General features: G+C 31.9%; 1 protein-coding gene across 12 annotated transcripts in view; it reads right to left on the reverse strand.

Annotated features, from left to right (window-relative positions):
• The window catches only part of bru3 (CUGBP Elav-like family member bruno 3), a 969,861-nt gene that overhangs the window by 20,811 nt on the left and 933,872 nt on the right, over positions 1 to 15,178 (reverse strand). For all 12 annotated transcript variants that reach the window (XR_014130428.1, XM_081749210.1, XM_081749206.1 and 9 more), the window contains one exon: positions 13,471 to 13,629. Coding sequence is in view for 11 of the 12 variants with exons in the window: in XM_081749210.1 (XP_081605336.1) it covers positions 13,471 to 13,629 (159 nt within the window). In the remaining variant the exon portion in view is untranslated. The remainder of the gene's footprint in view (positions 1 to 13,470; positions 13,630 to 15,178) is intronic.

Here is a 15,178-nt window from a genome sequence, read left to right on the forward strand (position 1 = left end):
ATGTTACCGCCAACGATTGTATGATCAGTGTTAGCAACTAGGTCTATCCAATAGTGCAAACTTAGTTCTCCAATAGTGATGACACTTACGGCTTATATGGTACAGGACTGGTATTGTAAGCAGGAAGATGCAGTATCACATCTGCCATGACCTCCACAATCGTCCGGTCTCAATATTATTATTGAGCTCTTGTTGTCAGCATTGGAAACAAAGCCATGAAAGTGCTATCTACTTTCATCATCGTTAATGGAATTATCAATGTTTTACTGAAAGAATAGTACAAAATTGTCTTCAAAACCATTCAGGATCTCTATTTATCCATTCTAAGGAGACTGTAAGCTCTTCTGCAAGCCGAAGATTGTTATACGCAATACTAGTGAACATAATGTATTTCTTGTTGGATGTTTCCATATTTTTGTCGACTTCTGTATTTCATATTTTAATTTTCATCCCTGGAATTTCTTTTATACATATATGGTTTCCTAGGTATGTATAATTATTTACTTATATATAAGCACGCAAGGACGCAGGAACGGGGATACAAGAGTCCCATGTAATCCTTAAATTTTCTCGATGGATAACTGAATACATATTTCATACCTTTTCCAGTTTCTTCTAATTGTTTTCGTACTCCCATTTCAACATTACGCTCTGCATACTGATATATCGTCGATGAGAACCAGATGAACGTAACTCCATTTTCGTAGGTTTACAGGCGAGAGGACAAAAATATTATTTTCTTAGAAAGATGTGTTTTTAATAAGATGGCAATTGAGCTACATTACAACAGATGATTGACAAGGAGAAGAGATGGCGTTACGTTCCATTTACACCAAGTAGGGCTTTCAAAATTATGTCCAAACATGAAGAAAACGAAAACAGAATTTTTGGAGTTACGTTCTTCTGGTTGTCATGCGACGATATGAACTGAAAGGTTGGATCAACTGGGGAGCTTGACGATATTAGTAGATGGAATGTATTAAAAATGAAATCCATCTTTTGACTTGATACATGATTATTGCTTTATGTTCTTAACGCGAAGAAACGGGATCTACTATGAACATGGAATGAAATCAATATTCTATATATATTTTTTTCCGTGTAATTCTGCAACAGGGTTGGATCGTGTGATCATGTATTGAAAGAAGACAGTCTGGTAATGGTCCGGATAAGAAGAAAAGCAAAGGTAAGTAGGTAGAGACCCTCAACAAGGTTCTTTGGCGATCACCAATAATATAAGTTATGTTTTATGTTGCATTTATTAAAAAAAAATTCTTTTTCGATTACTAGTAAATATTATGTGCTACAGTTCAAAATTAAGTGGACAAAGCAAAAGCACGGTATTTCGTAAAAGCAGGTACATACAAGAAATATGTTAAGTGGATGAAAACATACGTCTGTAGCTTCCTAAATCCATTTTCAAGAAAATAGTATAGAGGTTCTGAATGTTAGGTTGGTGATCAAACTCAGGAGACGCACCCAAGATTGGGAATAACTGCTTTATAAGAATAGAAGAGGACCATATAGATATTAGGGATGGGCACAACCGGCTTTTATAAAAACCGGAAACCCGTTTATGAAAAAAACCTGGCATTTTGGTACCCGATTTTGATAGAAAATCAAATTGGTTTTTGATTGAAACCGAAACCGGTTTTCAAACATCTTAGTTTTGGAAAATTTTCATAAACGGGTTTCGTTTTTTTCAAAACTCAGAAACCTGTTTATGTGCCCACCTCTAATAGATACGGTGTATCTCAATTTTAGTAATTCTGGTTTTCACTTTTAATAACACTGACCCTCAGCACTAGTATATGACCAACATTAGTGTTCCATTACTATAAACAAATTATGTACGTAATTTCAGCATTATGAAAATATAGTGTGACAGAAGGAAAAAATGAAATGAAATCTTTAAGTTTTACGTCTCACGGTTATACCGGTTAGGCTAAAGGAGACGGTGGTGATGAGAAATAAGTGAAATAGTAGAATGAAGAAAGTGGGAGGAAACGGGAGAACCCCGAGAAAACCCACGAGCACGGTGTTTGTCTACCACAAATTCCACACGGCGCGAGCTGGGATCGAACCAGGGACAGAGTGTCAGAAAGATTTGATTCATATTGAAACAGTGTATTGGGGGGATCTCTGAAAATAGCTTTTAATAACAACTAATATCTGCAACTGCCAACTTATGACGCGATCAGGTGTTGATCATACGGATGCATGTGATCCTCCTGAATATAAAATATGCAATTATCTTCCATTTTTTTCTAACTTAAACTACAGGCATCATTAGGATGATAGTACAATAATCGCTCTTCGAATCTATTAAAACATTTGCAGAAAAATAATCACACCACTCAGACCATAAAAGACATTAATAAGTACTTTTTTCACTCAGAAGTCTAATACTTAAATTTTTCTTTATAAGTTCTACTAACGTAACATCAAATTGTGATCTTATAACTTTCTGTAAGAATTTTCATAATATTTTTTACTTATACAGTAAGATTTTTAAGCAAAGGTATTGGGTAATGTGTTAAAAAAGAAATGGAATTTTTAGTTTAACATCTTGTGAATATATACTTGAGGCTAAAGAGGGATGAATAATGAAAGAATGATGCGAACTTGAATTTTTGTGATCTCCCACAAGGAATCGAACCAGGGACCATGTGCATCAAAGGAACAAGCGCCAGCCATTAGTTCAACGGAAAGGAATAGGTGATGTGTTAAGTGAGACTTATATGATTAACAGTAAATAATAATTCTCATACCTAAAAAATAAACAAAGGACACAAAATAAGTGAACCGTTTCAAGACACTACTCACTTCTTCGTCGGTGTATGTTGGAAAAACTAGCTGCTACATAAAAACGTATAGTTGCCGTGCTACACATTGTCGCTCTTATCTCTATCTGTATAATTAGCTTACATATGAAATCTTGTTATCTGATTAAAGAAGAAGATGAAAATAAACGCATTTGCTTCCACACATCATTTCCTTTAGTTTTTGTTTGGAATGCAGTAATTAACAGTGCAACGTTGCCATCTTGTTTTCCATTCATTTGTAAGAACTTGCTCGAAATATGGAGGCCATGGGAATAAAATTCTGCGCCACAATAAGTTATGGAAGAGCATCTATTCTGAAGCAACTGTTAACAACTTTAAAATAAATTGTTAGTACAAATTTAGTAACATCACGTTACTAGCTCCTGATTGCAGGTGATGACATAGAGTAGGATTAAGCACAGAAGAAAGGAAAGCTAGTGAGTTGTGACTAGTCATATAGAAAATATATAGGGATAATTCTTTCAATCAGCAACAAGAGACAAGAAATGCAAGGATTACTATATATGGTAGCTTTACGTACAAATATATGACGCGTAAAATTCTCTGCTTGGGCATCCTGTAGAATAAAAGGAGGGGCTAAGTATGAAGTTCGTTAGTAAGGTGTCCTTCACTTCCTAATTTACGAGTACCGAAAAGAACTTTAGTATGTATTTCTGTGTGACATCATACCTAACAAACATTTGACTGAAGATCTTGTAATAACATTCAATTAAAGAGCAGAAAGAATTAAAAATGAAGAAACAAGTAGAAAATATAAAGAAATGATAAATATAAAAAAATGCAACTATTAAAATAACTACAGATAGAATAAATTACAACAGATGATAAATACTCAGAAATAGAAGAAGTAATTATAGAAAATGTGGAAGAAATAATGGGAAAAGAAATAGGAACGAGAAGACGTGACTGGTTTAATGGTAGAAAACGAGAGCGGAAGGGATATCAAGAATTAAGAAGAGAAGATAATGAACTATGTAGAAAGAAAAGAAGAGAGAGATGTTGGAAAAGCAAATGCAGAAAATAAGAATATTAAGTGAGCAGAACGAAATAAGCAAATTATATGCAGGAATAAAAACAATAAATAAAGAATATGAAATAAAGAAAATAGAATATGAAAACAAAAATGGTAAAATAACTGGAGACAAGAAAACAATATTATAGAGATGGACACAACATTTTCAGGTTCAGTTAACAATAGAATATATAAGAAAAAGACAGAGCAAGTATCAAGTGGAAGGAGAACAAAAGTAAATGTAGGGTAATATTAGCGAAATGGAAGTAGTCCAAAATAATAAAAAAAAAAGGTAGTAAAAACAAGGAATTACTAAAACCAAAACTGGATCAAAAGATTGCGATCTTGGCCAATAATTAGTTTGTGGATCACGGCCTACAAAATTTTTGAACGGCCCCTAAACTGAGTTTTCGTATTTTATACGGAATAAACACATTATACTGAGTTCACTGATAGATTGAGTTTGAGTACACTGTATGTAGTTGTCCTACAAGAAAATTTTTGTTGAAATATATTGAATCTTTAGGGCCAATAAGATCAGGGGTCACAAAATTTTTGAACGGCCCCTAAATCAAGTTTTCGTATTTTCTGCAGAATAAGCACATCATACTGAGTTAACTGATAGTTTGGATAGGCTACAATATATGTAATTCTCCGGATATAAGGCGTACAAAAAAATAAAATTGAAATATATTGGATCTTTTGATCCAAAAACAATAAAGAAAATAAAAAGTAAAATTTATCTCCGGAACAGAATGATATAATAATTGAAATGATCAACAATGTAGAGCCTGAATTGAATATAATAATACAATTATAGAAAGTAGAAACAATCTTTAAAACCCTGAAAGATTGGCTAAGGATGTCCAATAACTAAAAAAAGATTTATTTATTTATTTATTTATATATCTGATTGTAAAAATTGTATAGAAGTATCGTAATTACTAAGTACAATATCAAATATTAGCAACTATAACATTACAACATATTAATACATTTGCAAATATATTAAACAAGATAAATCGAATAAAAATGTCGCTTTCGGCTGGGAAGAGATACAATAGACCAGACATTTACGATTAGTCAGATAATTAAGAAACTTTGTGGATATGGAATAGATTACCGAAGTGCATTGGAAGGCATGATTAGAGGAAAATTTATAAAAATTGCGCATGAAATAGAAATCTCTTGAAGACTGATAAGACTCACAATGACATTAAAAGAAATATACTAAAATAAGAAACAAAAAATGAAACAAGAAAAATTTCAGGTAGTGAAGTAAAACAAGGGAAAGGTTTGTCAGTTATATTACTTAATACAGTATTACAGGGTGCAGTTAAGAAAAGAGATAAAAGAAGCAAAATAAATAAAAGTTACACCAAATATTCTCTTACGTAGATGATGTAATCATTAGAGCAAGAACAGGATGGACTGAAAAGAAGTATATATTGATTTGAAACTAGAAGTGAACTAGCTAGGATTATATGGATAACACAAAAACTAATATAATATTAGTAACTAATAAAAGACGAAACAAAAAAGAGAAAATGAATACTGAAAACCTGGTCTTTGAAACGGTTAAGAAATACAGATATTTAGAAATAGTCATAAACAGCAGGAATAACGTTTCAGAGAAAATCCATGTAAAAAAATAAAATAAAGTGTATTTTGAGAATCAACAACTTACAAAGGATAAGTGTACAATAATGGAAGGACGATAAAGAAAAACTAGAAAAGGTTGAGGGAAATAATGTAATTAGAAGAGTACACGGACTAATAAAAGAATAAGTAATAATAACAAAATTAGCGAAACTTTGGAAAAGAAAAATATAGTTAGTGAGATTCAAGGCTCGAAAAATCCCTTGCACCAAGTTTCCATGGCGGGATACGAGGCTGGCGACAGTTTATGTAGAATTATGTATTAAATTGGGTTTATATTATTATTTTGCCTCGTTTTCAGAACTAGCGCTAGATGAAAAAAAAAATGAGCACTGACTGAGAGTTATACAGGCAAAAAGACTTATCTGTTTGGAAAATGATTCGAATAGAAGATACTAAAGTGTCGAAAAAAGTAACGAAAGAGAAAATTTACTTCACTAGGAACAAAGAAGGACCAAAATTACGGTGATTTGATGACGTTCAGAATGATTTGAGAAAGAAAGGAATCTAGCCATGGAGAAGGAAGACCCAAGATCAGAAAGAATCGAAGCGTGTTCTAGAGCAAGCCGAGGTCCACAGAGTAGTTAGGAGGTAATCTGAACTAAATTTCAATATTTGTAATAAATCCTAAATATCAATATTGATGTACGAGGGAGGATCAGAAACTAAGGTTACGAGGCCGATATTTCTGGAGTTATAGAGGAATGAGGAGTGTACGGTAATTTTAATACATGGAGTTGGCAACTGTGCAGAATTTCATCCACCCGCCACCTACGGTACTAGCTGTAAGTAAACACAAACGGAAAACTGGTCTCGCGTAGAAATTAGCTCAAGTTATTCTATTTCTACGGGCGAAACATGTAACCGCGGCTGAAATTCACCGGCAGCTGGTAGGGGTTTACGGAGAGACTGTAATGTCTGGTCAGTATGTCGCAGAATGGTGTCGAAAGTTTGTGGCTGATAGAGGAAAACGTCACCGACGAGGAGCGCAGTAGCCGACCCAGCACGGCATCAACAGACTTAAATATAGCTCGAGTGGAAGAGTTGATTTAGGACAACAGGAGGATCACGTTACGGCATCTGATGGCAGAATTGGGAATGTCGTTCGGAAGCACTCGTCACATTGTGCACGATATTCTGCAGTACCGGAAGGATTGAACACGCAAGGAAGCAGAGAGGAATTCATCGAGTATATTCGAAGATAAAATTTCCTTTCAAAGAGAGAGGAGATTATCTAAAGAAGCTAAGAAGCTTTATATACAGTAATATCTTAAAAGCTTTCTTGATTTTAGGCAAAATAAGAGTTAATTAAATAGCCTACATTCCTGATGAAGTTTAAAATTAAACACTACCTACATATAAGATGCCAACACGAACTTATGGCTTCATAAAATACATAAGACATATATTCCTTTCAGAACAAGTCAATTTGGTACCAATAATTCCGTCTTGAACGTTACAATATTCATTACAATATTGCATGCGGCTAGATCTTCATTTGTTTACATTATCCTCTGTTTGCGTGTTTAATAGTGCTTCTCTGTCTGTTTTTCAATTACGTTTTGTTATTAATTCTGTGCTTGTGTTGTTCTCTATCTGTACGGTTTCATTTATTCATTTTGATATTATTCCCTGTGGGAATCTAATATATATTTGTACCTATTCATTTTATGGGTAAGTACCAAATTATTTGTTTGTTACTTTATATGATATTTTTGTACTATTCTATTCATTATCTGTACCTATTATGCAGTGATATGTCGTATCATCTCCAATGTACTCTCTTTCTTTGTATGACGAATATCTTTCTTTTCTATGATTGCTGACATAAGATATAATATAATGTACATTTGAACGGAAAGTACATATAACCACAGACAGATAATATACAGACCGAAAACTCAGCGAGAAACTGGAAACTTGACGACAATAGCGCCTCTAACATGCGACGACGTAACTAACAAATCGATCTGACGTCACCTACGTGGAAATTTCGAAAGTAACCACAGACTAGATTTTCGCCCCTTTAGTTGCATTTGGCAACAGCTTTTTCTGTTGACATACTTCGCGGAACTTAGATATTTTCAAACTGAACTCTTTAAAAGAAAGAAAAATCTATTAATATAAAAAAGCTGGAATGAAACGTCTAGTCTAAAGACAATACAAGAAAAAGTGAACATTAGCTTATCTGATCTTCACTTATAACACTTGGCACTTCATATAACACTGAGATGCGAAGCAGATGGAAACAATCCGCCGGTTACTATGACAACCCATGACGTCACGTTCCAAGACCGATGGCAGCGCCATCCACACACGACGACACTGATCCCGCCCACCGAGAGCGTTGATTGGTTCTTTCGCTGTGTAGACGATCCAAACTGATTTCAATAGCGCATATATGAAGTTGCTCGTCTGTATGTATTCTAGTCTGTGCGTATAACGTTTGGGAAGAGTATTTAGAGCAGAGACTCGCTCTCATCGTGGTGCTTGGATGACTAAGTTCTCAATATGTTACTATAATAATAATAATAAAAATAATAATAATAATAATAATAATAATAATTATTATTATTATTATTATTATTATTATTATTATTATTATTATTATTACATGGAAACATTTAAAATTTTTGACAACTTTATTTTTGATGTGAATTTATTTTATATGTGGTTTACAAACAACTCATCCAGTGCAACAGTAACTCTGTATTTTTTCAATATTTAGTGTTGGCAAACTTCGTATGGAATCAATTTGTTCTGTTCGTCTATGTCATTGTGTTTACACTATAGACTACAAACTGAGATCTCAATTTATTGTATAAAAACACTTTCTGCGTAAGATAATTTTAGTGATACGATCGACATAAGCTTTACTAGCAGCAAATGTAGTTAGTATTACCCTTTGTGGGTGTTCGAAAAAAAAAAGTTCGCAAACCGAATGATAACTAAGTAATTTATTATTTTATTATTATAAAATAAATAAAAGGAAAAATATTTAGCAGACAATAATATATGTTGTTAACCGGAATCGCAATGTCTAGATCACAAATCTCTTGTTACCTTCAATCAAATTGTAAATAGAATTACCTATGTTATATTGCGCGAAATGAACGATTATGCGTATCATGTTAAAAATTGAATCCATCTTAGAAGTAACTGTATTAACTTATAATAAATGCCTTCGTATTGTATTTGATTTAGGGAAATATGTGTCAATAAATATGACTGTTACTTTTACTTAATCTTTCGTTACTTTTTTACCCAGAAAGTTTTCGTATCTGCGAAATAAAGTAATGCTGTATGATAAATGGAAACTGATATCTCTTATAGTAACGAGATAATTTATGAAATATCGGCGATATAGAGCTGAATTTATTATATTGCATGCCAATTAGTTATTTATGTGATAATTTACCTGAAGATTGACAGATATTGATTGTTATTATATGTCATCCAGCCGCATTGCCATAGCTTCAGTCTTTTCAACGAAGAGTGCTCTAGCGTGAAGGATAATGTTATATTCTAAACATATACATTTATCTTTTGGACAGATATAAGAGATTCTGCATGAACTTAATGCACGTACTCGTTTTGATTTGAGTTCTGATTTGACTTGATTTGAGTAATAAATCAATTATCGTGGTGTAATTGTTTGGTATTCATTGTTGACGAAGAGAGTATTAGTGCGAAAAATAGGTGTAACAAGGGGTCTCATCATATAGTTTTCCGATTCTGCAACTCTGAAAAGAAGACAGTTCCAGTAGCCTCATAAGAGGAGAGATTTTACTTTGTCATCGAAGTCTAAGGTGGACATGGAAGGAACATGAGCTTGCGAAATACTTACTGGTTCTTCTTACAACTTATGTAGATAACGCAATGCATATGTAGGTAACATATGCAGAACTCACATGAATTTGTTGAAACATTACAAGATATTGGTGCAACCCATAGGGTTTGTTTGTTGATTCTAATACGATATCACTCATAAAAGTTTTTATGCAAGAAATTTTAGGTATATTTCGAAAGTTGTTTTCCAGCAGATAAGTACTTTTTTTTAACATACATTTATTTTTTATATGAAGGATTTATTTTTCGAATAAACCAAGTTCCGTAGATTCACCTCTTATCACCTGTTATTGCCAGTTGCTTAAAGAACTTGAGAAGGATGGACGTGTTGATTTAGAATCAAGATATAGCACATTAGCTTAAGTAGTTCTTAGGAAAGCAATTTACACAAACTTACATTTATGTACAGATCCTTGCCATTACCTAGCAAATAAACTAGAGTAGAGATGCTTTTCACGCTGATTCTTAGGCAGAAAAGATAGCGACACATTTAATTTATCTATATTTAAAATACTAGGTTTATGTGTTTGTGGTCAAGAAAAGTTCATATGTTTGTGAACGGTTATATGTTTGTGGTCAATTATTTTGACAATGAGACCTTGGAAACCACAAGCTTTAGAAAGATGCCGTTTTCACTGATCGATTGCAAATTTCGGGTAGATTGTTCAGTTCTAATTGAATATTTTTTAAGAAAATGGCCGTTATTTCTTTATTACATTTGTTGAAATTTTGAAAAGTAAAGCATCGTATCCGACCAGTTATACATTTCAACACCATACATTTGTATATGGGGTTAGTATATCTCTCCGGCGTTTGTATCATGCTCGAATGATAATGAAAAACGAAGGATAACGATTTCTCTAGTCTAAGATGAATCTTTATTGTTTGGAGTGTGTTGCCCAATGAACACCATATAACATTGACATTATAATTAATTGTGTAGGTAATGTATTTGCTTATTACATACTTTATGTAAGAAGAAAGAAAACACTGATCATACATGAATTAGAAACTCCAACCGAAAGTAGGCTCAAATCTTGCAAATGGTGAGAGATATTGAAAAAAGTAATCGAAAAAATTTCCCCTTTATGGTACCCCTTGCCGATTTTTATCAAGATGTCTTTCACTTGTGTCTGTAAAGGGATATGTACAAATGTTGTGAGGAATGAAAGGAGATTCATGCTCATATGTGAATGATGTGCTGTGTAGAGAGCGTAGGTTCAGCTAATAGGAAATTGAAGATCTACATAAAGTTCCTGCATGTAAGAGAAGCAGGTTGTTGAAAATAATTTAAATGCGAAACAATTTACCTTGCATAATAAAACAAAGATTATCTGTCAAAGAAAGAAAGAAAAAGTAGAGTTGAAAACTACAGAAGTGTATACAGTGTATTGTGAGTGTAGTAAGTGCAACATAGGTCAGATAAAACAAACTGAAAAGAAGTTAAACGAGCATTTTAGGAGACTAAAATAAGGTAATTAAATTCGACATACAAATCAACTATAGCAGAATATGCAATAAACACTGGGAATGATCTTTTCTTTTACGAAATAGAATTTACTGCACAAACGGTTTTAAAGAAAGAATCTTAGTGATAGTCTTGAAAATAAGAATGCAGAAGAGCAGCTTCAGTAAGAAGAAAAGTTTTGTTTTAAATCGTATGTAGCTACACATGTTAACATATAAAAAAGATTAAAAACAATATTCAATAATGTGACTTTATATTGTTTTAATATTAACAATAAAATAATAAGATGCATTCCTAACAATAAGATATTGCTGGAAATGTACACATTCATAATTTAGATCAAAGCAAATAGTTTATAACAAACTTCTGAAAAATGTGCTTGAAAAAATGAAATACAAATATTTAGTTCAACGTCCCAGTATTATACACTGAGGCTAAGGGAGACGGTGATGATGAGAAGTGAATGAAATGATGGAATGAAGAAAATGAGAGAAAACGGGAAAACCTTGAAAATTCCACGCACACGGTGTTTGTCCACCACAAAGCTTACTTGGCGCGAGCTGAGATCGAACCAGGGATCCCACATCAGCGGTAAACGCTCTACCATTGAGCCACCTCGGTCCCGGAAAATCTGCTCGAGTAAGCCAGCAAAATGATCGGATAATTTAAATATATATATATATATATATATATATATATATATATATATATATATATATATATATATATATATATATATATATATATATATATATATATATATATATATATTACGCGAATAATTAATATTTTTCTGGCCAGAGTGTGTACTTTATTAAATATTAAAATATTTCGTAACAGTTTCCATAACGTAACGATATCTTCCTCAGACGTTAATATATATGTCCATATTAATGTAGGTAATAGAGATATCATAATATTAAATTATTTTATGCATGTAATGATTTAATATTATGATATCTCTATTACCTACATTAATATGAACATATATATTAACGTCTGAGGAAGATAACGTTACGTTATGGAAACTGTTACGAAATATTTTAATTTTTAATAAAGAAGTACATACTCTGGTCAGAAAAATATTGATAATTTAACAGAGTCCATATGGAGGAAGTTATATATTACGTATAACCAATAATGTGTTTTATCTAAAGTGATTTGTTTGCCCATATCTTCTTCTGTTTTTTGTTTGAAAGCAATAATGTGGAAATACAGTATTTTTTAAATATTATTTTAAAATATTCAATGTACCTTATTTTAATTTCGAAAATAAATATTGATATAGGATAACAGAAAAATGCATCAACACTTGCTTTAAAATATATAATTGTAGCATCTTCTCACATTCATATATGTTTCAAATAAACTGCCTTCAAAATAAAATCTACCATACGCCATTTATTAAGAAATGTTACCTTGATTTACTGATTTTTGTCAGTTCTACTGTACAAAGTAGAAAGTTTTAGACATGATCATCTTCGAAAAAGATCTTCTGAATATTAATCTATTACAGAAGATTATTCGTTTATATCTAACCGAATTAGAAACGCCACTGCCATTTGTTCTAAGAATACACAGTACCTTTAAATAACATTTTGCTGCCATTTTTTTCATACGGGAGATATGAAATCCCGTTTTGAATCAAATCTTTAGATGGGACAAAGTTTTAAAATAGTGTTCAAATATAGACAGTATTCAACTCTAACTACATTTAATTCTTTCATTTCATTTTCTTTATTTCTCACTTTAATTTTAAATGATATGAAAACTTTTTGCATTATCAGCTTCAAATAAAAGTTATAATTAAATAAGGAAAGATGAATATCTATCTAACTCTATGGCTATGGAACCCGAAGTTCAATGCTGCATTCACAAAAAGATCCACTGACTTCTGTTCTTAGCCAACTGGATTTATTTAACATTTCTATTTCTGTTAGATTCATCTTAGTATTGTCTTCTCAAAAGCGCCTAGATCTTCCTAATGGTCTTTTTCCGATTACCTTTACAGTTAAAATTTTGAAAGCGGTTCTACTTTCTTCCATTCTGACTATATGACCTGCCCTCCTGAGTTTCCTAGACTTTATGATCCTAACAAAGTTAGGTAAGCGATATAAATTATGCAGTTCCTTGTTATGAAGTTTCTGTCATACCTCATTCTCGTCCTTCTTGGGTTCGAATATTCGCTTCAGGATCTTATTTTCAAGCCTACGTTCTCCCCTCAAAGTGAATATAAATAGTTAAACTCTTTTGCTAATTGAATAAATTTCCGAATCTTAGTAATGTCATCTTTCAAATTGTTTGACAAGCTAAGATCTTAATTTCCAGAGCTAAAAGTAGGAAAAATGCAGGAATTTTATATATATAAATATATTACTGACCAGTGATCCAAATCTAAAAAAAGAAGAAACCTCACATGCTTTCACTGTCGATATGCTTGTAAACCTAAAACATAGTATTGAATTAATAATACATAATTCATATGAAAATTACAAAGAAATTTTTGTTACATAGCACAAAAATATACCATATTTCTGACTATTACCTGTTATTTACGTGACGCAAACGAACTTTGCATATTGTGTGTTCACAAAACAAAGAAATACCTTTACACAAGACAAATCAAATGGCCTTACCAAAGCATTTGCTCTGGTTGGTTGCCCGGTCAATGAAGACTTTAGAGCTGATGACGTTTCCAAACGGAAGGAACATCTGCATCAATTCTGCATCTCCGAACTCCTGAGGTAAATGATAGATGAAGAGATTGCAGCCTTCGGGACCTGAGATGGAACAACCTAAATGGAAAAATGTCTTTAGATATAATTTCCATTCTTCTTAATTCATTTCACAAGGTCCTTACATTACTTCTACTTTACCTATATTATACACTAACCTTATTTCTATTCATTCTAATACTACTTTTAATGTAAAGTGAGTATTATTGTGGCGGATATACTAAGAATTTGTTTGAAATTAATATTCATACACAAAACATCACTAATTTTCCTGTTGAGGTTGTTCATGGAGTTCCTAGTCTGTGTACTAAATAAAGTAGAAAAATAATATTCATTATAGTTAAAGCTTTATTCAACAAAATTTTATCGCAAAATTCTGAAAGGCAGAGTTTGAATCTAGAGCTTCCATTTTGAAAATAAAAACATTACAATTCATTTGTTGAATGAAATCCGCCTGAAGCAACTATTGTATATAATCTATTTTGAAACATTTCTTACTATGAAATTCTGGAACTACTTGACGTAACCGACTCTGGTCTTAAAAGATCGGAATTCATGGCGTTAGAAATCGATGTGTTTAACATGCCAATTAAACATGCACTCCCTGATCATCCAGTTAAGTAGCTCCTCATGAATTGTACTACCACAGAAGTTCAGTGTGTAACTATTTAAAATATTATTGTTCTATGTGTGAAGTATTGAAATAACTTCTATATATAGTGCGATAATAATTTTGTTCTACTTTATGAAAACGTTGCTGATAACCAAAGTATTTGAACAGACAGAGGATTTTTTTTTTTTTTTTTTTTTGTAAAATCGCTACAATATTACTCACTCTTTTAAAATAATTAGATAAGAATCACTATCAGTAAAATTAAATTTTGCCAATATTAGCATTCAATTACTGTATTTTTCAACATAATAATGTTGTTGTTTAAAACTATTTATAACGTTGGAGTGAACTTATAGGAAAGTTCTAGTACACTGAATACTAATATTGAACATCTTAACACTAGACTTTATCTATGATAAAACAACTATTAGTTTATCAATTTATATGAATAATTATATAAATAAAGATCTTATAGTTGGTTGAAAAGTGTGTGATGTGCATAATAGTTTCACCATTTACGAAGTGCTCTTGTGAGATTTTGATTGAAAAATAACACTTAACTTGCTTTGAGCAAACATTTGTGAAATTACATTCTATATTGCGTACATATGTACATTAAGTTACTGTATTGTTACTGTTCCCGTTTCAGTTTCGTTTCTTGGTTTGTTGATGTAATATACAGCATAGCATTGTAATATTGCTATGCGGTAAACGGATTAAATTTGAACTCTATAAACAATAAAGATATTTTGCATACATATATCGCTTCTTATTGCATACATGTATCACCTGTTAAAGAAGACCACCCTAAAAAATATTTAACTTTTTAAAATATCTTTAATTACGTTCGTAAAATTTGTGGTAAATTTAGCTTATTATAGAAATGATATTTCGGATTTTTTATTCTGTTGAGAATCAGAAAGAAGGAGCTTTAAAAAAAGGTTGACTACAATAATTTTGCCATTGTGTGAAACCCCAAAAATCACTTTCTTTGTT

The sequence above is a fragment of the Thermobia domestica genome, chromosome 2 (genome assembly GCF_964235325.1).
Source record: "Thermobia domestica chromosome 2, izTheDome1.hap1.1, whole genome shotgun sequence".
Classification (NCBI taxonomy): domain Eukaryota; kingdom Metazoa; phylum Arthropoda; class Insecta; order Zygentoma; family Lepismatidae; genus Thermobia; species Thermobia domestica.